Source organism: Clupea harengus, chromosome 11, assembly GCF_900700415.2.
Source record: "Clupea harengus chromosome 11, Ch_v2.0.2, whole genome shotgun sequence".
Lineage (NCBI taxonomy): Eukaryota > Metazoa > Chordata > Actinopteri > Clupeiformes > Clupeidae > Clupea > Clupea harengus.
In genome coordinates this window covers 18,474,210-18,499,970 of record NC_045162.1, presented here as the reverse complement: position 1 = coordinate 18,499,970, position 25,761 = coordinate 18,474,210, and the positions used below count along the sequence as shown (strand labels likewise).

Here is a 25,761-nt window from a genome sequence, read left to right as displayed (position 1 = left end):
GAAAACCACACATTTTAAATAGAGTAAACATTTTCCCCCTCAGCAACCAAAAACAGACTGAGGAACTGGTTCCTGCACGAACACAGTCGAGCATGATAAAGGTCAAAAGGTCATGAACATGCTCACTGATGTCTGAGAGGGTACTGGGGCACACTCACCTTCCTGCCCACGTAGACGGGGATGCCAATGATCATAGCTGGGATGGCGATGCCCGCGATGAGTGCGATGCCCACAGGCGCCCCCACCAGCGTGCCCAGTTGCCACAGGATCTTCTTCTTACGGCTCCACGGCTTCTTCCCCCAGAAAGTGCAGCCTGAGGGACTGGCAGGTTCAAATAAAGACCCTCAGTTAGTCTCAGTCAAAATGAAAGATCTAACACTATACTACAACACTGCAAACTGAACTATGGACAAACTCAGGATGTTCAATACTCCTTAAACTACAACATCAAGTGCTGTAAGATTAATGCACCACACATCAAATACAGTACATCTCTCTTACACACACAGAAGAGGAGTGCGGTGGGTAAGGCGTTTCACCTGAGATAGTGCAGGTCGGAGATCTCCTTCATGCAGAGCCAGCAGAACTCACAGCCGCACACGGCACACGTCATGTGATTGCAGCTCCCGTCGTTCATCTTGATAATGAAAGCAGCACAGCGAGGACAGGGCTTGATGTCATCAGCTGGAGACGAAGGCACAGCAATGTTATGAGGTTAGACAGGGCACATCCATGTTTGTGATCAGAGTTCCTGTATGTATGTATGTATGTATATATATATAAATATAATGTAGGTGTGGCTGCCTAATCCCAAGAGAGATATTCTAAGATCTATGCATTTGTGAGTGCTGGTATATATGGGAGTGTGTGCACATGTTTCGTACATGCAGAACTGCTCTCCTGGCTGGAGGCGAGTAAAGACAGGTGAATGGTCATAAGCCGCAGGTTCTGTGCTCTCTGCTCTAGGTGTGTGTGTGTGTGTGTGTGTGTGTGTGTTCTCCTTACATGCAGCGCCACTCTCCTGGCTGTAGGTGAGTGAGGACGAGCGGATGGTCCTCAGCCGTAAGCTCTGTGCTCTTTGTTGGCGGGCGGCATCACAGGTCTGGTTGGGGTGCCACAGCTGCTTGCAGTGATAGCAGAACTCCGTGCCACAGCCCTCACGGCCACATGTGATCTTAGGGCAACTGGCACAGCCAAAGGCAATCACGGCATACCTGCACAAGGGAACAGGTACCAGAGCATGAGACCTGTGCGGTTTTTCATCAGCACTGTTAGCGTTGCATCGTGCTAATTTGCATTTCCTTCTACCACATTGAGTGACACTGAATTAACAAAATCCACCTCTAAAGATACACTTTAGGAGAGGAGACTGGTATACACATACCACTTGTATAAACATAGCTCAAGCTTATAACTATGGGACCAAGTTATCTAGTTTAGTTGGCTACCTATCGATAGCAAATTAACTAACATTCTTTAACAACGTGACAGATGCCAGGCAACCCTCAGCCTCTCAAAGCGGTTCCTAAGTGGGATCATGGCTGCAAATAAGGAACTTATTATGGGGTGCTGCAAACTATTGCATCTTACTATATCATCAAGCTGAGGAGTACACAGATGTGGCAAATGTTAACTTGACGAACACCACATGGACAACACATCCCTTCTCTAAAAACATTCCATTTCATAATACAGTTAATTACTGTCGTCCTATTTACTGAAGGCATACATTAAATTAGTCCTAATGTAAGAGTCTTCCTGCAGCTGAGGTCTGTGCTGCATCTGTGGGAGTTTTTCATGTCCTGAGCAGGACCGAGGCATCGGAAGGAAGCCTTCATTACTCGTGTGGTCGTTACAGCCTGGCACTAATGGCTGAAAAATTCAATCTCGGGACAGTGAGAGATGGAGCTCCCGCTGTAGGCACGCTGACAGAGCTGGCCGCCATCCCACGCCGCCAGCAGCGCCACTGCTTAGTCTCTGGCTTTACCATGGCAACATCACTCATTTTTTACTAGCTGCCAGCTGGATCTTAATTGAATTGGTAGGTGAACTACATAACTAATGGCTTCTCCAGACATATCAGCAGAGCACTGTGGTTAGGGCCTCAATGAAAGTCTGTGGTGATTTGAGATGGAAATTAATCTAAATGCTGGTTTCTTTAGTAAGGTCAGGTCAGTAAAGTAAACCAAATCACAACCTGGTTTTTAAAAAGGCAGAAAACCATACCCAGGGTGCTTATGAGGGACGCGTATACCACAAACAATTTTGAATTTCACTCCACTGACTAAGGCAAGTTCTTAAGAAAGAGGTGTTAACCCTGGATCCCTGAACTCTAACAGGTGTCCTAGCGAGCGAGCGAGCGAGCGATCACCCTCAGACATGTTGTGCGTCACAGTAATGTGGATACAGGACTCCGTTTACCCTTCGTAAATTTGGCCCACTATGCACAAGGCAGCGATGGCAGTATCCATCCATCTGCTGTGAAGTGACCGACACCGCTGCCTCCTCAGACGACATTACAGCCCTGCAGCTCCACACTCAGTGTGCCAGTGGGCACAAGCAGCAGCCGCACACAGCCACCGCGCCCACACCCAAACACCCCGCCATATGCATCTGCCAGTCACACTCGGCTAATACCCAATATGCCGGCATCGCAGACACCACAAACCCCCACCACCCTCCCCCAAATCCACCAATCCGGCGTGGATGGCTGCAGTCTGACCTACATACTGTCCTCAAGAAGGAAAAGCGATCATTAATCCTGAGTCCGGTTCACAGTATTCAGGCACCGGCAATGTTCCCGGCAGCATGTGAGTGTCTGCTTGCTGAGTGCCGCCCTCGAACACTTCCAGGACCATGGGACAAGCTCCAGCTGTTTGGCCTGGCCTGGCCTGGATCAATGTTTCATGCGAGGCTGGGGAAAACTCCCTCTTTTCCTCAGCTTTGCTTCTCCTTCTCTGACCCCTCCACTCTTCATCCCCATCATCCTCCACTTGCTCTTTCCAGCAAATTTCTCCATCGCTCTCTCTGTTCCCCTTTCCCACTCACTCATGCTGCATCCTTTCTTTCCCTCTCTCCCCTCAACATTCTTTCCTTAGTGCGTTCATGCCTGATGTCTGTGGGAAAGCAGGACATGTGCTCAGGCTTCTGGCACGGGGAGGACGGTTGGGAGGAGAGGAGCAGAGCAGCCAAGAGTGGAAGCAGGTCTGGGAAAACAAAGAGGACCCAGTCTGACATGAGCACAAGGGCTGAATGAAGGACTACGCTTACTGGCAAGCAGGCACACATATGCACATGTACACATACATGGATGCACGTGCACACACACACACACACACACACACACACACACAATTAAAAAAAAAAAAAATACTGCCATTTCACTCCCCTCAATTCCTCACATCCTCTCCACAAACTGGGTGATGGAACATTAAAAAACCGGCGCGAGCTAACATGACTGACCGTGTTATACCAAACGCTGGAGTGTGAAGTGGATTTATGGTTCAGACACATTCATCTGCTGGGAGAGATGAAAGTGCTGGTTAGACGCAGAGCCTTTGGATGGGTGATGGCTCAGAGCCGACGTGTGCATTAGAGTCAGGCAGATGGAATTGATGACATGACCTTGTGTGTGAGTGAGTGTGTGTGTGAGTGAGTGTGAGTGACAGACACACACGCACACACATCCCAGAGACTGCTGTGTCTAGGGAACCAGTTCTAGCCTAGCATAGAGCCAGACGTGAGAGTTCCCTTTCTCTCAGTGGTGGGAGCGTTTGTGGCTCAGGTTAAAACCTTGGCACTGCTCCTCCCCACAGAGTGTCTGGGATGCATGGCTGAGGCAGAAACACTAGCAGAGCTTCACAGCAGATGAGCAGCGGTCAACTCTGTCAGCGGTGAGACATCAGTCATCTTTCAATGGTGAACATGTTAGGGCTTCAGCCTAGAGTTTGGCCACTGGCGCAGAGCAATGACCTGTTACGCTTTGTAGATTCAGTGTCAAGAGACAACAAGCGAAGGTCAACAATGACATCACGTGGGGCAGTGGAAGCTTTCTACAGTGAACATGGTAAATTAACTGCATTTATATAGCACTTTTCTACTCAGAGCACTCAAAGCGCTTTACAGATATCTACCCATTCACACACCGATGGCAGAGGCTACTATCTAAGGTGCCGACCTGAACATCAGGAGCAGTTGGGGGTTCAGTGTCTTGCTCAAGGACACTTCGACACTTGGTGAGGTGGTGTCGGGATGGGACTAGCAACCTTCCGATTGCTGAACAACTCCCCTACCTCCTAAACCAAGGAGATTAAGAACTCTGCATGTGGTTGAACTGACCAACCTTGTGTCCTGTTGACCCATTTACTGAAAGTACCAAATATTTGAAAGATGACTTCTGCCCACACTGTGGCCTTTTTCATGACATGCACCTCATCCAGATCATGGATGGATATTTCACAGAATGTGAACTAGATGTTTACTACAACATGCGTCCTGTACGTTTTAAAACTTGCCTAAGAAGTTACCCAGGAGGCTTAAATTACTTGAATTGAATGCCAACCCTGTTAAGTGACAGCATGCAGTAAAAAGCACAAAGCACCATCACTCTCCAAGGCCACCTGTGTCCCCCAGTGCCTCTTTGGTCACCCCCTCCTCCAGAGCCTCTCCAGGCTGTGTGCTGCAGTGGGTGGCCTGGGCTTTAGGCGGGCATGTTGACTGAAGAGTCTGCTGATGTGCTGATGGAGACCATCACCACCCCTCTGCCCCGCAGGCCTGGTGCTGAGCGTCTGGGTCGAGTGAGCTCACTCTGCTGGTGCTAGAGGAGGGGGGGGGGGGGGGGGCGTCTCAGTGAGCACAGGGTAGTGCCCAAGTTGAGCTGCTGCTGCTGTTGACGGCGATGACATGCTGCTCAGAGTCGGGTGGAGAATACCAGCTGACCCCTGGGCACAGGCCATCGCTGCTGCAGACACTGCCTGGCACGCATCCAAATGCTCAGGCCACCAGCGCAGCAGAAATGGCTTGGCACAGAGACAATGCCCCAGCACAGCAGCAGAGGGAGTGGTGAGAGCAGAGCAGTGTGACAGAGGAGGGAGAGAGTTACTGCAGTGCACAGCCACACACACACACACACACACACACACACACACACACACACACACACACACACACACACACACACACACACACACACACACACACACACACACACACACACACACACACACACACACACACACACACACACACACACACACACACACACACACACACACACACACACAATGATGAAAAGTGGTCAGTCTTTAACACCCTGACCGAATACTAGTATAGTATAGAAAATAGTATAAAAAGCTTCTAGCTAGTATAATTTAAATGATTTTAGCATAATGTTGCAACATAACAAAAAGTGAAGGGGTAAAATTCTTGTGAGTGCAGGATTTTTGTACCAACATGATGGGGCTTTGGAGGAAAAACTGAACGACTCGAGTGCCAATCCCACAGCAGACACAAGACTGCAGACATGAGCTTTCCTCCTCTCCGTTTAATATTTCATTCAAGCGTGGTATGAGGAAGGAGGAAAATGAATAGGCAGGAAGTATTAAAAGCAACAGCTGCTGGGACCCAAACTTGACTTCTGCCGAGTTTTCCTTGAAATAGATGGTCCACTGAATTGTGAGAGAGTCTGTGTGTGTGTGTGTGTGTGTGCGTATGCATGAACAAGCCTTCATTAGTGCAGGTGTGTGTTTGTGTGAGTGTTTGCGTGGACATGTCTGTGTGCTGTAGCATGACTGATTATTGCGTGTGTCATTATATTGGCCTCCAATCACAGCATCTCTGTGGCTCAGCTGAGGCAAATCTTAGCTGTGTGGTGGGAAGACTCAAGGCCTAGATATGCCGGAACAGGAGCTCTGGCTTGACTCTCCCCTCGACAGCTCAAGCCCAAACCCACAGAAGCCTGCGGCACAACGATCAATTCCACAGCACCGCCGAAGGACCACACTGTAGCCCCAGTGAAAGATGTCACCACCACCGCCCCCCCCCCCACCCCCCCCACCCCCCCCACCCATGTCTAAAACTGAAAGCACAGCAATCCTGCTTGTGGTTTTTCTTCTTGACAAATGACACAAGCAAACACAGCGACTGTTTGTTTAACTGTAAAGCCACAGAAGAGATTGGCTGGGGTTTAGTTTTGCTGGAGTAGCCAGAGGTGTAGTGGAGAGCCACTATGTAAAGTGTGTACACAAAGCTAGGGATACAGCAGGTCATTGGGGGGGGGTGCATGTGAGATTCCCAGTCTTCATGTGAGGGAGAGCCCTGCTCAGATCCTCTCCTTCAGCAACACTTGGCCCCTGCCACCACGGCAAACCGTGACCTTAGCCCAGCCCATGGGCAGAAACAGAAACAGAGCGTGCTCAGACAGCGTTGCACTGGAGTCCCCCGGCAACCTCCCAGCGCTGCCTGTGGCCTGCATGCCACTGCTGCCTGCTACTCTGGAGCAAAAAAAAAAAAAAAACGTACCAACAGAGGAACGCTGTCTGTTTGCTCGTGTGTGACTGTGCGTGTGTATCGAGCTTAATCTCGAGGTCAGAGCCAAGGTTGACCTGATAAGGTTTAACACAACATTATATAACTCAGTCAGATGTCAAATAAGATGAATTTACGTTGCCTTATTGAGCAACCCTTCATAATTTCTTAAAGCAATAGTGGCCAAACATCACATCTGGTCTTAAGTAATGACACACAGACACACTGTGTTATGGTGTGGAAATAGCTGCTAAACGTTTATGTCCAATTGTTACTCAATTCCCTGGCAACCTAGTACCATGAACAATTATCTTCTGACATTCTTGCATTGGGAATTGCAATTCAATTAACGTGATTGAGAAAGGTAAGGGGTAGGGGTTATTTCTCCCCACTCATCGGCTAACATTATATTGATATCAGAGTAAGGCCTTGCTCTGTGGATGTCCCATTATTTGTCCCAGAATTGTCAATGTGAAGCCATTTAACATCAGCTAGAAGTGGTTGTGACTAGTTTGAACCCAAGACTGCCTTTTATTGGTGAGCAGATTTTGAGAAATTAAACTTTGTGTTTGCTGGTTGCTATGGTTATCTAGTTGCTATGCTAACAAGCTAGCTAGCTAGGGACACTTTTTAATAACGATAAAAGGTTTAAATGGAAGAGTCCATTTGCATGAAATGATAGCTAGTTATCAAGCTGATGTTATGGTCTTATCGATTTAACTTATAATACGAAAAGGTAGCATGCTGGCAGCTGCCAACTGTTAAGATAGTTCCATAAGCTAGAGATAGTTAAGATAGTTAAAAAGCTATGAGCGGTAGAAACCCTCTGGGTGCCTGTGTAGCTTCATATTAACACAAGTTCATATTCACTTCGTATTAAAAAAAAAATCATATTACACACCTTAGCAACTACAAACTGTTACTATGGTTACCTAAGCTAGAGATAGCTAGGATAGTTCATAGCCAGGTTAACTGGCATGAGACCTATCTAGCACACCACTTGCGGAGGTTCACGCTCCATAGCATCCGATTACTTACAGTCTGGTAGGAATACACAACACCCCTTACTTTATAATTATGGAAGACCGAATGGGACAGTGTGAAAGAAAATGTGTCATCTATCCAATGTTGTTTCTCCTATGTGAAAGAGAGAGGGAGAGACCCCTTTATCTGGTAGTTACTGTGTGTGCTACTAACTATCAGGCGAAAATAACTGCATTGCCGTGTATAGGACGCACTCGAGTATTAAACGCAGGGCTGTAGAAATTTAGCAAAATCGGTTAATAGCCTGGAAATTGTGGTAAAAACACACAGAACATAGCTTTGCTGGGAATGGGAATGTCAATTCTCCACTAAGAATTCTCTCTCTAAGTACCCTTCTTCAGTCCACCCTTTCCTTCTTAATTCCATGGTCTTAGCCCAACTGAAGAGAATCTCTGCTGATATACCAACTCGAAAAAGAGGAGCCCTACAATCTGAACGCTCTAAGATGATGGTGGTTGTGTGGGGTGGGGTCATGTGCCCTTGACTCACCCGCAGTCAGGGGCGGGGCACCAGCGGCAGTCGGGGTCAGCCACGAGCCAGCGGCGCAGCATGAACTCCTCGTACTTGTCCGAGAGCGAGACGTCGGCGAGGATGGCGCGGATGTCGTTGGGGTTGAAGCGCTCGGCGCACTCAGGGCAGGAGATGTTGACGCGGCTCTCGCTGATCTCGATGCGCAGGTACTGCCGAAGGCAGTCGGCGCAGGAGCGGTGCGGGCATGTCATGATGTCGGGGAAGTTGTCGCGCGTGTGGCGCAGAAGGCACAGCGGGCACTCCAGCAGTTCCGCCTTGGACGAGGAGGAAGAGGACGATGATGACGCCGCCGAGGACGTAGAGGCGTGGGAGCCACCAGTAAAAGTGGAGGCCACTTCTGCCGCAGCCGGAGCTGCAGCCCCGGGCGGAGCCGCAGGCCCAGCCCCGAGGGCCTTGTCATGGTAAGTGTCCGAATGGATGCTCTCGATGCTGGCAATGCCCTCCACCCCTCCAACAGAGGCGGCGCATCCTGCAGACAACACCAAATCACGGGGTTTTCGCTTGGGCTCCCGGGGGCGCCGGCGGAAGAACGCTCCCAGGGAGAGGCGTCGCTTCTTGGGCGCCTTCTTGACGGAGGGTAGGCTGATGGAGGAGGCGGTGGAATGCAAGTCCCGCTCTGAGCCCAGTTGCATGTGCTTCTGCAGGCTCATTGCTCCGGCTTGGTCGCCACACCACTCACATGTGACAGAGATGAAGTGGGGAGAAGAGGAAGAGGAGAAGGAGGAAGAGGGTGAGGGGAGGTGGTGTCCAGGAGGAAGGGGAGGGGGGGGGGGGGAGTTGCAGGCACGCCGTGGGTTAGGACATGGCGTGGGCTCTCTGTGAATTAGCTGCTGGGGCCATTCGGGAACTCTGTAGTCTGTGAGAGGGGCTGAGGTGTGGGGTGGGGATACGCCCGCTCTCGCTCTCTACATTCAGCACCTGAAACACAAAAAAAATGTATTATTAAATAAACATATGGCCCTTAATTGAGCATGAACTGGACAGAAGATCATAGACAACGTTCATTGCAGACAAAGATGAGCTAACACAAATGAAACTAGCAATGTCTACCTCAATGTCCAACACAGATAGCATAGCTAGAAACAAGAAACATGATACCTGAAGACACCCACACCCGCCAATTAGTGTTCCTTAGGTGATAAAAGCCATATTTCAATGCAGTAACAGAGAAGGGGAAGACATTGATGTTTGTAAATTATCACACAGGGAGTGTTAAAGCCAGCAAGTAGACATTATCCGTACTTAATAACCAAACAGATGGCTTCCAATCATTGCTACATCTTTTCAAATAAACAACTTAATTGTATCTTTTTCCCCACATATATATATATATATTTATTTATTTATTTATTTATTTATACATACATACATACACACACACACACACACACACACACACACAAACACACACACACACAGACAGAGCCCCAACACCACCCAAACATCTAAAACCTGCTCACAGCTTTACCAGATTATTCTCACACCCACCAATGCAGCGCCCTACATGGGTCAAAAAACCATTCAGATATTTTCCCAACATAACTCAACAGAAAAAATGTATAAAAAGTGAGAGTGACGCAGGAAACACAATTCTGAGATAAAAACCGAAGCACTTCATAGCTTGATAAGACGTACTGGCAATATAACAGTACAGAACACTGTAAACCTGCGCACACTCTTGCCCTGCCATTTATCAGCTCAATGAAGCAGTCATAATGTCGGCTGACCTACATAAGACAGAGAGGAGAGAGAGAGAGAGAGAGAGAGAGAGAGAGAGAGAGAGAGAGAGAGAGAGAGAGAGAGAGAGAGAGAGAATCTGGATTCCAGTGACGTGTGGACAGAGACGAGAGTGACATCAAGGATCTCCGTTACCTGGCAACACCACTCGGTCCAAATGCAACGCAAATCGGTGAAAAAAAATGAGGCTAACCAATCTCCAGTCAACCATAAGCTGAGGATGCAAGTTCGGAGATGAAAGGTTGACTTCTTTGATGGCATTTACCAAATAAATGGATGACAATTTGATGTTGGGTTTTCCCCTCCCCTGCCTTCTCTTTTTTATTTTGGTAAAGAAATGGCCTTAAATATGTCACAACCTCTCCGTTCCTCTTTTCATCAAAACAGTCAAAGTTCTGTGACCTGACCCAGGATAAACCTGCTTGCGGTTGAGGTTGAGCAACTGGTTACATTAAAGGGGAGGGCCATGCATTGACATGGGTTGCAGTGACAAGATATTTTCCCAAAGTAAATTATCTTAACCAAGAAGAGTGAGTGAAATCGGTATGACTTTTAGAAAGCTTTGAGAAATAAAAGTGTAAGGCTTTCAGGGTAGTGGCAAGTAATACATTAATCAAAAGGTCTTCGAAAGGAACTGTTGGTGAGGTGAATCTATTGCAGGGGGGCGCTCAAATGGCTTTTCAAGCTCCAAACCAGGAAGCAGACCTACAGGGCACCTACACAGATTTCACCTGGAGGAGACAGAAGAGCATGGGAGGGAGATTTGGCCATTGCTACTTTAAATGTGTCATACTGTCTAAAGACAGCATTTGAACTCCTATTTTTTCTGAAACATTAGCCTTCAATATGACAATCTAGTCCTAGATTATGATGTATCTAATTAGAATGTTTTCTAGGCATCAACTATGACAAATGGAATCTAACCAATTCATACAAAAAGTTCATACACATCTGGATTAACGCAAAATTCATTTTATGAATGAACAAATTTCACCACACGCCTCCACTCAATGGCTCTCTAAAATTACTGTTTAAACCTCAACTCATTGACAAGAAAGTGTCAGACAGATGAATTATTACGACAAACATACAAACATCCAGTATCACAGACAGCCAATGAAACCGTACCAAGACTTGTCTACACAGTCCAGTCTGATATGGTGAGCATGTGTGAAAATACTTATATCCTGCACGGTGTCAACACTCATCTCTCAGTGCTATTTAGATCCCCCCCCCCCACACACACACACACACACCACACACACACAGACACAGACACTCTCAGTCTCTCATCACTTGCACTTGAGACTTCACACCTGAGGTGTAGCGAGACACTGGATAGCGGGGAGGGGGCGGGGTGTGTGTGTATTTACATACTCCCACCTGTTGAATCTAAGCCTTGTCAAAACAATACAACCAGCAACCTTTTGAATCTTCCTTGGAGATGAACTCAGTGAAAATGTCTCTACTCCTCTACTTCTTCTTCTTCTTCTTCTTGGTGCACTTCCCTGTGTTTCTGCTCTCTCAGTCCTTCCTCCCTTTGCTCATGTGAGTCTTGTGAATCCAGCTGGACAAGTAAGAAACGCCAGTCAGGAAGGCAGAGCCTGAGCTGGAAATGAATACCCATGAACACTCGAACCAGTTGACACCATCGCCACGTAACACTTGCCACATCAGAGAAAAAGAGCAGATAGTCAGCCACGGTATATGTGTGTGTGTGTGTGGGGGGGGGGGACGAGGAAGGAGGAGACCATTAGTAAGGGCTGATGGTGGTTCAGCAATCGGAAGGAGTGCTCTATGAGTATAAAAGCGCTATATAAATGCAGTCCATTTACCATTTAGTAAAGCAGAACAGTGATGGAAGGCCACTTGGGCAACACAGGAGAGTGGACATGTCCATGTAAACGGCTTTGTGAAACTCACAACTTCACAGGGAAAAGTAAAACCTTTCACTCAAATCAGAGAGCCATTTTCTTATAGACAGCCCAAACCACACTGAGCCGTGTAGTGTGAGGTGGTCAGAGGTAGGGGTGTAACAAAATATCATAGGGTTTGACTTTGTGTTGTGTTTAAACCCCGACCACTAGATAGAAATGTTGTAATCAAAGTTTATCATAACGCCAGATTCTTACCAATACACAGCGCTAGTCAGAGGACAATGACATCCATTGGGTTCAGTGGTCACTGATACAAATGCCTTGAAGCCTTTCAGAATTTCGCCATTTCCTTACAGACATGTCTGTATGTGGGTGGGGACTGGAAGTCACAAATCTTGCTCTTAGGGAGTACACACCTAAGCAAGAGTATGACATTGCCTGAGCCCAACACAAGTGCAAGGTTTCCAGGGGAACTCTCAAAAGAGGCCCAAAAGGTACACAGTTGGTGTAGCCTGTGTACTGAGCATACTAAGTCTGCGTTCAGGCCAAACACATGCCGCCAGATACACATGCAGACACCTGTGTACTGCAGCTTGACCTGCTGCTCACGGGACAAGTCAGAACCACACCAGGTTCAGATTTCACACATCTACTCAGCAGAGCAGCAAACACACATACACACGCACACACACACACACACACACACACGGTTGGGCATGCACTGCACTGTGCTTATAGGGCTCAAACTCAGCCTGCTGCCAAACTACACAGAAACGGAAAAAAGTCTTAAGTGTAGAACTGTCACATTGACACACCACTCGCATGTATGCTTGATGCCAAAACTGAGTCCAAGAACAAAACACACATTCCTCATACACATGACAGATAAGGTAGTGTAAGTGTATGCAGCTTTTAGGAAAATGCCTGACGCAAGCGTATCTTGGCAATGTTGAGAAACAAAGGGGGTGAGGTATAACGCTCACAGCTTCTCATGAACCGTCAGCCAAATAGCTAACATTAGCTACAATAACAATCTCTCATGACAGACTAAAGGCTATTATCACAATCTCTCATGGTGGACTATTCAGCGCTTTCCCTCAGCAACAGTATTTTCCCGACCATAAACCACAGTTTATACATTGATTTTGTAAAATATCTGCATCCCTGCGGTGCGGTTAATAGTCAGGAAAATCCGGTAGTCTTAGCTGTAGTCAGCCTTGGTTGAGACTGACTAGCTTTGGGCTCACCGTGACAGCCAGAAGTCAGGCTAGATAACCCTCTCAGCTGTGAGGACAAATGGCAAAAGCATAACGCTGTTGAAATAATCCTCATTTTCTAGCTTTGATATGCAAGAGGTGGAGAGATTTGGCAAGAGATGGTGAAATTTCAGTGCATTTGGGAGTGAAGGCAACGGGAAAGGGCCCTTATTTAGAGTGGTATTTGAAAAGTGCCTCCGGAGAGGATGATCTGACTGCGTGTGTGTGTGTGTGTGTTTTTCTCTTCTGAAGAATACCGAAGAGGTGTTGGCTTACACCTTACGTCAGCAAGGTCAGGACTATGTAGAGGTGTGTCTGTGCACGTGTGAGTTGGTCTGTGTACAGACTTCCAGTGTTACAGGTGAGCTCAGGGAAACAATGGGGAAACTTGATGCCACAATATGAAGTAGTAAAGCAATGAAGCAAGGCCACAGAAAACAATGATTCAGCCCAAGGGTAGTCCTGAGCAACTGAAATCACACAAAGCACAACAACAACAACAACAACAACAAGCAACACATTTCACACCAAAGACACAAAACCAAACCCATGGCAGCTGCCATCTTACTTGGTAGAGACAGACTTGAAGGGCTTGTTGTTCAAGGCCAGGCTCCAGAGAGCGCGAGCCACAACAGGAAGAGGCGCTGCAGTAGCGCTGCTCCAGGCTGCTACAGTCTTTTAAAGGCCCACGCTAATTTCCTGTCTTCTTTGGTGAATAAGCTCATCAAAGAGACCTGCTACAACAAGCCCTTCAACCCATTACTGTAATTCTGCTGACTGACTAGTCGAGAAGCATGCTCTTTTAGCATACAAAAACAAAACGCATACATGCGTTTGTGTTATTCGATTTAGAGTACACTGTTCAGGAAAATACATGGTACACTAGTAATCGAGTGGTCTCACATAATTTAAAATCGAAATCTCTAGGCACACTGCGCTGAAAAAAAAAAAAAAAAAAAGCACGTAAGCAAGTGCATTTGTGGGCATGTTTCCACTTGTTAGCATGCACACACAGACAGACACACGCACGCACAGGGAACAAAATTGTCACCCGCCGATGGCTTATAGATGTCTGTGTTGCTGGGGGAATGATGGTGGTTACAGCATCATTCTGGTGTGTGAAATAGAGGTACCAAAAAAAATGCTTGGCATATCTACGCGACTTCTGAAGAACTTCTACCGCTACCGCTGATGTTATCTGTAAGGCAGTCTTTAAAGATCGGTCTGAGTCATAGTAGAGTATTTGGTAGCTCACTAAACTGTATGATGCAACCTTTATCTAAACAAAGGTTAAGATTGTCTGAACTGTACGAATTGTATGATGAATTCCTTTTAGCTAAATAAATGACAGCCTATACTGAAAATAAAACTAGTCTAATTTAACTTCAATCTATTCCATATGTGGTTTACAATGAAATGAAACTTACACGTGATGGTAGTATATTACAGATACATACAAATTGTTATGGAAAGCCGGTTTGCCGGTTAAAAAAAAGAATGTGTGATATATATATATATATATATATATATATATTCTTATATTTGGCTGGTAGAACCAAAAAGTTAATTTTGTCCCCTGCACACATACACACTAGTGCCTGCCGAGCCCTGTTTGAGAAGAGTGGCCAAAGGGCCTAGCAGTGTTGACCTCCAACCTCAGCAGACCTCACAGCAGCTCCAGGTACAGCTGTTGGGGCCCCCAGCTATAAGCAGCTACAGTCTCACTGCTTGTCAAAGGCCTGACTGGCAAACGCTGTTCTGTACCCACAAACTAGCACACACAGTGTTTAAGCAAAGACGAAACTGAACAATTTGAATAGACAAACTTAACAAAACAACCTCAAACAGGCACAACTGAAAAACCATCGATTATTGTTTTTATCCTGACTTCAAAAGAACAAGGTATCCAACTTTGGGAACACGTGAATAACATGGACCCAGATTTGCGTGGGTTGCACAGGGGTAGCAGCAGTCACTACAAAACCTTGAGGCAAGTAGAGATACCACCGAGTGTCTTTAAGAGGACTACAGCACACTTGCCCTCATCATCAGTCACAGCGTGTTTCTATGAATGTGACAGGAGTACACATTCAGAGCGGGGGAGTAGAGAACCCTCCCCTCTATCTTGCACTTCTTCCTTCCAAGGAGCTCTCCAAATCTCCATCTCCATCTCTGAAGCCAAACTGAGCCAGTATAACTCTCAAGCCAGAGTGCACAGCACCATAACGTACAGGGCTGAAACCATGAGAGCGTTTATAAAAAAAAAAAAAAAAAAAAAAGAACTTCCTGTTAAAATGTTTGTTTATGGTCTCCCCTAGTGATGGAGCAAGTGCAAGCCACCGTTGTCACGGTGACAAAACCCCACAGACCTATGCTGACCTGCTGTTGCAGAAAGGAGACTGCCACCCATGTCTGATCAGCAGAACCAGATCGGGAGCAGATCCCAGTTCCAGAGACAGCAACTGTCTGGGACAGCGTTCTCCCTGTTCAATTTGCTGTTCAGGAGTTGCGAGAGTAGCTCTGACTGATATTCACGTGTCCCTTCAACCATCCCAGACATCTGAGGGAGCACTAGGTCTCATCTAAATCTAGAGCCCCAGAAGACGTCGAAGAACACAAGTTGTGATGTGTGTTCCTTTGGGGTCAACGTACTGACCCCTCTCGACCCAGGGTCTCTGCTTCAAAGCAGACTGAGGTTCAAGGTTCATGAGGGAAAGAAAAGATGCATGTATATAGACATACATGTATAAATACAGACAGCCAATAGAACACATACAGTATAATGTAGTGCAGTCTACATACTAAGAAAACACAGCACAAATCAACTCTCACCATCTTGAAAGCATTAGGCCTATATTGCCTGAGGAGATTTCAACTAGAACAAAGTCTTCATATTGTCCAACCCAATTACTAACTTTTATTTTTTCCCAAGTTCCTTCCAGTGGCTTAACTTTTGACACGAGTGTACGCTGTCCATCCTTTTTACAGTGATCTGTCCAACCCAAATGTAAACATCAAGGCATACATGAATAAAGTGCAAAAGCTCAGAGCAATTAAGACACCCTCTAAAGAAAGCAAGGGAGGCATCCCGATACAAAACATGGTCAGATAAATGCAGGGGAACACCGCTCTACACACACACAGCCCCACCCCCAAAAGACATTGACCACACAAAGAGGATCAAGGCTGGGGTGCGAGTGCCATGGTCCACCGGGGCCACATTCCTAGCCGCTCTCCTGGATGATTCCGTCTCCCGGCACATTCCAGGGCCACTGACTGTTCCACTCCCTGTCTACAGGTCTGATATTTTACAGGGGGTGTCTGGTGTGGGGATGACTTCCTAGTAAAAGTCAACCGCAAGTGACAATTAGGTCTTGGAAACGAGCTGGCCCTGATTGCACCTAAGAGATGTGTGTGTGTGTGTGTAGGTGTATGTGTGTGTGCACACATGTGCCTGGATGCGTGCCTCTTTATGTCCTTATGGGAAAATTGCACATTAGTGCAAAACAAAACAATAAGGAACACTTAGCCTGTGCTACACAATATCTCAAATACATTAAATCTGCAAGCAGGTCTAGTACTGCCTTTTAAGATAATTTACCCTAATCATACTGAGAGTCCATTTTGCCACCTCCCTGAACCAGGCAGGTTTATGCCTGGATTTTGACATATCCAATGTGCACATCTGACCAGCTAACTTTTGTGTTAAGATTATCAGGCCCTTCATTTTAGACTTAGACAGAGGAGAACTGGGATGATTAAATCCAAAACCTGTCATCACAATCTATAGTCAACACAAACATGTTACCCTAGCTCTCAACGCAAGCAACATGACTGGCTCTGCTGTCCCTCCCTGTCTCCCTCAACTTCAGAAAGCAGGAAATGATGTCAGAGCCCAGGAATTCTCAGAGACCAGTCTCAGAGTCAAAGCAAGGGAGAGAGAGAGAGAGCGAGCGAGCGAGTCTCTCTGGTATGGGGAAAGTATTTAATTCCCACAACCTCTTTTTACAACCAATAGGCATTTTGTGTTCACAAATAAATTCCTCTTCTCAGGGGTCAAACTGATGTTACCACAACTATATATGGAAAAGATGGATTTTAGCATAGATCTCACAACAAAAAAAAACAATAAATACAAACAATATACCTTCCCAAGAACAGAAATGGCAATTCATTACCCTTAGACGTAATTCCTCCTTTGTTAAAAAAAGATGTTATTTAATTGCTGGATTTAATTGCTCTTGTTTGTAGAATAGTATTATCCAGTTTTGTAACAATAGGCCTGTTCAGCAATATCTAGCCAGTCAGACCATTTCCATACCAACACTTCGTGAACTCAGCTGAAACACTTTAATACACTTCACAAATAGGACATCTTCCAATAACAATATGAGGGGTTTCTCCACACTACTTCCTTGCCTGTCCACAAGGCACCAGTCCTTTACTAGACTGGCAAAGTCCAGGCCTTAAAGCAGGTCAGGCCACACTTAAAAATATGTTGGGTTTGCCGTAACATCCAATTCTAAAAATATATGGGTAGGTAGATTGGGAGTAAAAAAACATTTACCCATCACCAATAAAATGTATCAAAGAGGACATATTAGAAGACTATTGTATTATTCTAGTCTTCTACTAGGTCTTCTAAGACATGGCAGTTGTGCCGGCGGTGAAATTCCTGTCCTCCTCCTACGCAACAGAAAGTTAGTCAGCAAGTTGGCAGATCAAACGAGAGAAAATAAAAACAAAAGTAAAAAATTAGGTCGGGCCCGAGTCATCGAGTCATTCGCGTTAAGGATGGGCACCACACTGTGAATGTGTAGGGATGCCCTCTGGCAGCACAAGTGCTCTCACTGGTTTGAGTGAAATCAGGGCCAATGGGCCAGTTAAATGAAGGCCAATGGGGTGCAATAACAAGTATTTCTTCCTGTTCGTAGATATTTTCCAGGAAAGTGCAATGCCCTCAATGCAGGCCAAAGTGTTGCCTTTCTCCTGATAAAACAGCAAGACCTGTCCTACCAGTAACACCTTTGTGGTCAACATCAAGGGGATTAGCCTCTACCATGCCTCACAAGACAGCTGGTGAAGAATAAGTGAGAAGGCCCCAGCTTCACGTTTGATTGGTTAACATATTTTGTCTATTCAGACCTGATTTGAGGCACCCCATTTCCTACTCGAGCTTTATGTTAAAGTAAATTAACATGGGTTAAAAAGGGAAGAGAAGTTCCGGGGGGGGTTCTTCTTTAGTAATTTTTTTTAAGCCCTTCCTCTATCAGAATAGAGATTACAAAACACACTTTGACGAAGTGAGAGGAGGCTTTCCACAACACCTCAGCAAACACCACAAGAGTCACTTAGGAAATGAGGTGAAATGATATTGACTTTCCTCCCACCAAGTCTGCCTCTTCATCTTAACAAGGCTGTCATTTACAGCAGCTGGTGACTAAGTGTGCATCTGGTCTGCACCTTGCATACCGCAGTCACTAGTCCAAAGGCAGGCTCTTCGTACAGGTATTCTATTCTTTTTGCATTTCACTATTAGTGGTCTACCAATACATCCAAAACAAGCATAAAAAGAAGAACTCACCAAAGTGTATTTCCCGGGACAAATTATGCCGCGGGGAATAATTTTGATGGAGGTGACATTTTGATGGAGGTGACATGTCACTGCCAAATATATTAAAAAAAAAATACAAATCTCAATCTTAAAACGTTTAAAATTATTTTCAAAGAATCTGATCAACATTGACACTATTAGGGTGCAAGTTCCTTCCTCCACCATCAACCTCACAAAGCCATGGCCAGGAGGACAGACAGACGTGGGCTTGAGTCCAAACAACGGTCTTCATGGTCGGGCAACATTGAAAGATGATTCAATCCACTAATGTCATTTACGGAGCCATTTGCCAGTAATCCCCACCTCTTACAAAGGGCCTACTCTTCCGGTTTATTAGCAGCAGATTGATTACACCTCACACTGTGCCACCAAGGCTTAATTATTCATGCAAATTTTGCCATCCCAAGCTTATATTCGTTTATTCTGAATAAACTTCACAGCAGTTTTCCAAAGAATTATTCCCCTATGACGGAGGCGTAGAAAACCATAAAAGGTGAAGTCGAATGTCAGAATATTACAGCTGGTCATTTAGCCTTGAGTTTAGAATCTCACAAGATTCTTTCTATTCCCTGTGCTATTATCTCTGCATGGGAGAGGACAGCCCATTAAAAAGGCTACTGCAGAAATATGATCTTTTCTGTGAGACAAGCATTTAGGAGAACACTGTTACTACAGAAGGCAAGGATAAATGCACTCAAGTCATTCACATGAGTTTCAAAAATCCTGTGACAAAAATACAGTCTAAGCTATAACACAGTACTAAACCAGTACTTCTGTAATGGTGGTCTGACACTGGAAGATGACAAAGACAGAGGTTACCCCCACTCCTTCACTAGATTTATCTCTCCCACAGCACACAGAGCCTCCCCAGCTCTCAGACCCCAAAATCCAACCAGGCGGCCAGGCTCGCTGGAACACCCACCTTGAATTCCAGAACACAAAGCCAGCAACTCGCAGCCCTTGGTTCAGTTGTTTACAGCTCATCACTGTTGCATTTATGGAGCTGGGACAAGATATCTGTGGGTGCTTTGATAAACACAAGTGTCAAAATATGGCAAGGAGTTCAAGGGGATCGTTTTTAAGAAGTTTCTAGACTGTGGCTACTCCTTCCTGCTCTAAGGAATACTGAAAAGGACATGTGGTTTCAGAGCCTCAGAATTAATCAGACTAAGGCGTGTCTGATTTTTTAACAGCAGTCATCCATTTCCCCACAGAAACATCAGTTTAACATAATTTTTGCACAAAAATGCAGCTGCAGAAAAATCCCCCATATGAAATCATCTGTTGACAGGTCCGGAGGGGTCAAAAAAGGGTGTTGCCCCTAGAAGCAGCAGCTAATAATTTGTAAAGGCCCCAGTCTAGCCATCTCAGGCACCTTTTCCATCCAAAGGAATGCCTGAGCGATGGGGCAATTGTTTTTCTCTCCCTTTGAGCGAAAACAAACCTTCTTGGGTGGGAAGGGCAGAGGAATTGCGATCAAGGACACCCTGACGGGCTACAGACATAGGCCCTGCAGCTGTGTTTATTCTGAAAAGGACAGCACAAAAGTCACACAAGGACCCTCACTAACATCGGCTCAGGGTCACCTGTGCAAGATAAAGGCCTCTGCAAAGATACACAAAGCTCTGCTTTCCTAATGCAAATGAACAACTGCATTTAATACAAATCTCTTCTTGCTTGTCCTACTGTTCTCAGAGCCAAAGGGTCAACGGCCATGAAAAAGCAAAAACATCTTTTCAGATCTGTAGAATGACAAGGAAAATTGATTTCTTGTTTTGTATGCTTGTTTTGTATGCTTATGCTTCCATGAGCATATTTATTAGAAATCGGCCTGAAGCAACTCGCTTCAGGTGAAGTTTTAGTGCCACAGACCAGGAAATACTACATCAGGTTTAGTGTAGCTGATTAGAAGTTAGTGTTACAGACAAGGAAAAACCAAAAGCCTAAATCAGGTTTATGGTTTAACCGACTGGAAGGATTCATACTCTTTAGTATAGCCATGAGTCCCAACACAAATATTTCCCCTAAGAATGAATCCTGTTCAGGAGCCTGACCGTCAAGCCTAAAAGCTAGAAGCTAAAATCAGCCATCTTGTTTAATGATCCGTGTGAAACATTTGAGCCATTTCTGAAATTCCATAGTAACCATCCAGTTGCCATGGACATTAAACTTAAACCAGTTAACGACTGAGGATTTAATATGTACACTAAATCTGTATATGTTGACATTTGTTTCCACTGCCATTTAAAACCTTTGATGAGCAAAACCTATCGATCCTCAACTACAACATGGGCCGCCGTTTTCAGGAAATTGAGAGATTTGTTATACTCTTTCAAAAGACAGCTTGAGCACAAAACCAAAAGTAAAAATGTTATACTTTATAACACAACCCATGGCATTTGCCACTAGATCCAAAGTCTAAATTATAGAGTAGTGCGAAGCCAAATATCAGGCCCATCAGCCTTACCTCACATCAACAACTGACAAAAATCAGGGCAGAACAATTAGCCATTTAGATCCCTTCCTTCGAGCAGTGGCACAGCAGGAGCTTTACATTCTACGTGGTCAATGAAGGGGTTTTAACTTCTGCCCAATGTAGGAAGCAGGCTAGAAACAACAAGAGAGGGAGAGTCAGTGGGCACAGGCACAGAGGAGGAGGAGGCCCACCACCGACTGCCGTGTTCTGCTGGGTCACACGTGCTGCACATGGGGCGTGGGTGAGTGGGCAGCCAAGCTCATTTGAGCCCTCTCTGGCTCCTCTGCCAGCACCCAGACATGTGGATCACGCGTGAGGGTGAGAGAAGACTCATTCATAGGCTGTATAATGGAAGACTGTGGACTGGATTAGGGACTCAGTCTACAAAGCTCAGACAGACATCCAGTGCTCATATCAAATATGCTTACTGGTGCTTAGCACAGGTGCTTAATCCTTACTTCTTTCCTTCAGTCCTATGGACTTCATAATCTAAAACCTAGGCCTTTACGGAATTATCTGTGTCCTTTTCATGGATAGATACCATTCATTATTTTGCCTCTTAAGGTTGCACATCACAAAAGCTTTTTCTATAAAAATACACAGTTAATGATGTAAAATAAAGACTAAGGTTTAGTTGGAAAGGGGTTTCAATATATTTGAAAATGACAGCATTCATTCACTATATGACAAGTGACAACAATTAACAGGTGGGTAAGGTTTGGAAGCCTAGGGGTGATGCATTACATACAACATATTCAGCTTCCATCTCTGGCTCTAGCCAAGGTCTGCCTGTTTTTCCACATCGCAATCCCATAGATCTCCATATGTGACAAAAAACATGCATCTTGCACAAAATCACAAAATCATACCTCTACCCATCTACCAAATCATACCTATTCCCCATTCTCTAATATCAACATACTGCACTTAACTGTTATGCCACCAGTCATCAATTTAGTTAGGCTACATAAAAAGCCAGTTTCAGTAAGACACAGGTGCTTGTCCCAATGAGTTCTGGATTCTTCATCCAGTTACTGAAACCAGGATTCAACTGCTGAGTCTGAAATCTAGACTAAAAGCTCTGTGCCTGAATAAACTGTCCTTGAAATACATTTGGTCTAACTGGAAGGCACACTTAGGTTGTTAGGTGTAAACAAATGTGACTGCAGTTCTCATAGTTAAAGAACAGGTGACACAGACAAAATGAGTTTCCTCTGGAATTTCCTTGTTAGAGATCTACTAAAAATAAAATAACCTTTCATGACAGCACACTGTTAACAACTACAACTTGCAATTGCTTACAACTGACATTTCAAAATTTAAGAAAAAGTTCAAATGTTGGCAACCCTCAGGCACCCCTGGTTCATAGATAATGATTCATTTTTGTATGGATTTAAGACAGGTCTTCACTGGCAGGACACAGTAGTACTAGCTGAATCATTCATCAATCGGAGTCTGACTAAGAGCGATAACAAAAGACAAGTGTTTGTCTTTCTCCAGATTTAGACTAATGCATAACTAATATAAGTCTCTCTCTGACCAACTAAGGATCAATATTTGGACAGAGGTAGTTAATAATCATTGACAACGAAGCATTGGACGTTGATAAACGTCTTGGCACTGGACACGTTAAGCAACACAAAAGGACACGGGGCAACTTTAACAAGGTTTTATCGACAACTGGTGTTGAATATCTGTCTCAAGTGTCAGGATAACATCCAGATGTTTACAGTTCAAGATTTTAGTGACACTAGAGGTAACGTTAGCATGTTAGTTCGTCTACTTGGTGGTAGGCTAGGATTTGGTCTCATCATTCTCATCCAACTCGTGTTAGCAAAAAAAATGCTAATGTAGCAAACTAGTTAGCTCACTAACGAACAGTACCTAACAATAACCAATAAGTACATTTAACGCGAATCTATTTGTTGGATGTAAATGGGATGTTAAAATAGGAATTGTTAAATAACATGAGCAGAAGTTCAATACGTTTGGCTCGCTATCTAACGTTAAGATAGTTGTGGTAACGTAACTCATAACTTTATCAAACTCAAGGATGATCTTTGTTACAGTAGCGCCATTCAAGTTGATTATCCAACAATGTTTACCTTACTTATCACTGAACAACCAAACACTGACCGAAGAACCAAACAATAGGAGGTCTGTTGTCTATAAATCTACACCAGGGCACCTGGCTATCTAACGTTAGCTAGGGAGGAAGCTAGGTTAAATGCTAGGAAGCCAGCTAGATATCCGAAAACGGGCGACTAGTCAGCCTGTCGGTCACACATGTATCATAACCTATTCCAAGGGAGGAAACAAACGTTAGCCATAAAGCAACTCTTACTAGCATCGCTGGTTATGTTGTCAGTGAGCATATTACGAATTTAACGTGAGCGTTTCCAGCTTGAAAGCCGATACAACCAAATATAAACTGACACCAAGAGTTATGAGTTACAATAGCTCACGTTACAACGGCAGCTTAATAGCTGCAATGACTGTCAACACTAAAATGCAAGGTCCAAACTAACAGTAGCTTACATTAACGAGTTAGCTTAGCGTAGATAACGTTAGCTGGCTAAGCAAACCACTCCAACTAACGTTAGCAGAAAAATGCCTGAGATATGTTCAGTATACAACCAGCTAGATAAGGAGGTCAATATGCTTCACACCTTTAACACATAAAGTAAAGTGACCTTCAAGAATGTTTTCAGAAGAGCACTTCCACTGTCCACATGTCCAAAGAAATCCTTTGCGGACCAAATAGTGTATGTACTTTCTCCAGTTTTAGCACAATCCAGCTTGTTTCGGTCCCACCCCGTTCGTTGATCTGAAGAGCTTGCAGCTGGTTTACGTTCTTTCTCTGTAAGGCTGTTCAAATAGTCTCGCGATAATACGCCGTCAAGAGAACTTTGTAAAAATCGAGTGAGAAGTCGAAAACTTTCTAGTCCCTGATCAGACATTTCCCCATGTAACCAAACATTATCCTATTCGTTAATTTAAACTATTATTTAAATTAACTATTAATTAAATTATTTGTATGAACCTAAGAATGTTCACGTTTTGCGAACAAATGAATTAAGGGTTAGGCCTATCTGCTCTTACATGAGTTGTAATTTTTGTCATTAAAACAACAAAATTATTATGAGGTTTAATAACAAAAAAAATTCATTTCTCACAACAAACATTGTACATTGCACCTTCAATAACTCACTTTGTTCCAAATAAGCCACCTATTGACTGAAAACAAGCAGGCAGTTATGTGGCTGTAGCCTATGGTTGTTGTATTATTCTTAGCTGCTATAAGTGGGAATCCATAGTCACCACAACAGATGCAGATGTTAGTAACATTATGCAGTGATACACAAAGAAAGGAAGAAAGACACCAAGAAGTTATATTTGACTAGCATAATCATTCGTACAAAGCGGAAAGGTTCTGCCTGTGGAAAAATCCATGTGTGTGTTGTACCCTCTACCACCAATATTTACATTCCTCAGAAATGTCTCCAACTGTCAAGAACAGTGATGCTTTTGGAACTGTCCAGGCCTCAAGGAATGTAGATGCCAAGTTGCATATGTACATGTCCCCTGAACCAAAATATCAGCAGCTAAAACTGTCCAGGTGTGAGCAGCGGTCCTGTCAGGTGGTTTCAGGAGTATAGTTCTCTGGAGTATAGTTCTGTTGAAAATGTGTGTCAGTGGTGTGTTGATGATCTGCTTGAAGTGGAACAAAACACTTAACCAATCCCACACTTCCTCCAAGGTGAGACTTTTACAGAATCAAATGCAACAACTAACAGAGGATTAGAGCCTGAGAAACATACCAGTCTACTCCATAGTGTTTTTTAACACTGTTGTAATTTCCCCCCCACTTTTATTCTTTCAGTAGCTGTTGTGACGTTAATCAGTGGGATTATGGGTTGTGTGGTAACAGTTTGTGTACGTGTGGCGCATTGCTGAGCACAGACTGGCACGAGTGCCCCTGCTATTTTCCCCTTTAATCCTGGTAATACCCAACTGCTGCCTTACACTAATGGAATCACTACCACCAAAAAGAGCCTCACCCCATCTGTGATATACCAAAGAGGGAGCTCATGTCAGCATCTCAGGCTTTTCAATAATGGTTTTAAGAAGCACAAAATAGGGAAAACATTTAATCCATTACCTTTAATTCCCTGTAAGATAAAAAAAGGACATGTCTGTCATTAAAATATGACTGTAAAAGTAAATGACTCATTCAAAGTTAAAAGACTCGTTATTTACAATGGAACAAAACAGAATATTTCCACAAAGCTGATAAAGCATTCTAGGTAGATATACAGGTAGATATTCTATTATCCCTTTGACTTTGTGTCATAGTGGTGTGATAAAAGCCTATTTAATTTTAATTTAGCTCTCTATTAAAGTGAGTAGGATGGGTTAGAAATAAGCTGATCACTCTTGCCATTCTTACAATGAGCTCACGGATATCACCAAGTAGGTATAATGGTATAATATCACCAAGTAAGTTCAAGCAATTTAGAAAAACGGTCAACAAATTTGATAAAACAAAAGAGAGTTCGGAGAATTTCTTCATTCGTAGTCTAAACACCTACTTGCACAGAAAACAGCACAGCCTTCCAGTTGGAGGATTTATGTGTAAACATCACTGCTAAATAAAATCAACATTGGTTGACGTAGTAATAATAACACATTATCCTCAGA

The 25,761-nt window shown here is 44.6% G+C and overlaps 1 protein-coding gene across 1 annotated transcript in view; it reads right to left on the bottom strand.

Annotated features, from left to right (window-relative positions):
• LOC105896168 (E3 ubiquitin-protein ligase RNF19A) overlaps positions 1-23,906 on the bottom strand; it is a 29,200-nt gene extending 5,294 nt beyond the window's left edge. The window contains exons 1-5 of the mRNA XM_031575915.2: positions 23,754-23,906; positions 8,059-9,018; positions 1,006-1,214; positions 540-684; positions 159-321 (exon numbers count right to left, since the gene is read on the bottom strand). Of these exons, the coding sequence (XP_031431775.1) occupies positions 159-321; positions 540-684; positions 1,006-1,214; positions 8,059-8,750 (1,209 nt within the window). The 5' untranslated portion in view covers positions 8,751-9,018; positions 23,754-23,906. The remainder of the gene's footprint in view (positions 1-158; positions 322-539; positions 685-1,005; positions 1,215-8,058; positions 9,019-23,753) is intronic.
• Positions 23,907-25,761: the final 1,855 nt, after the last annotated feature.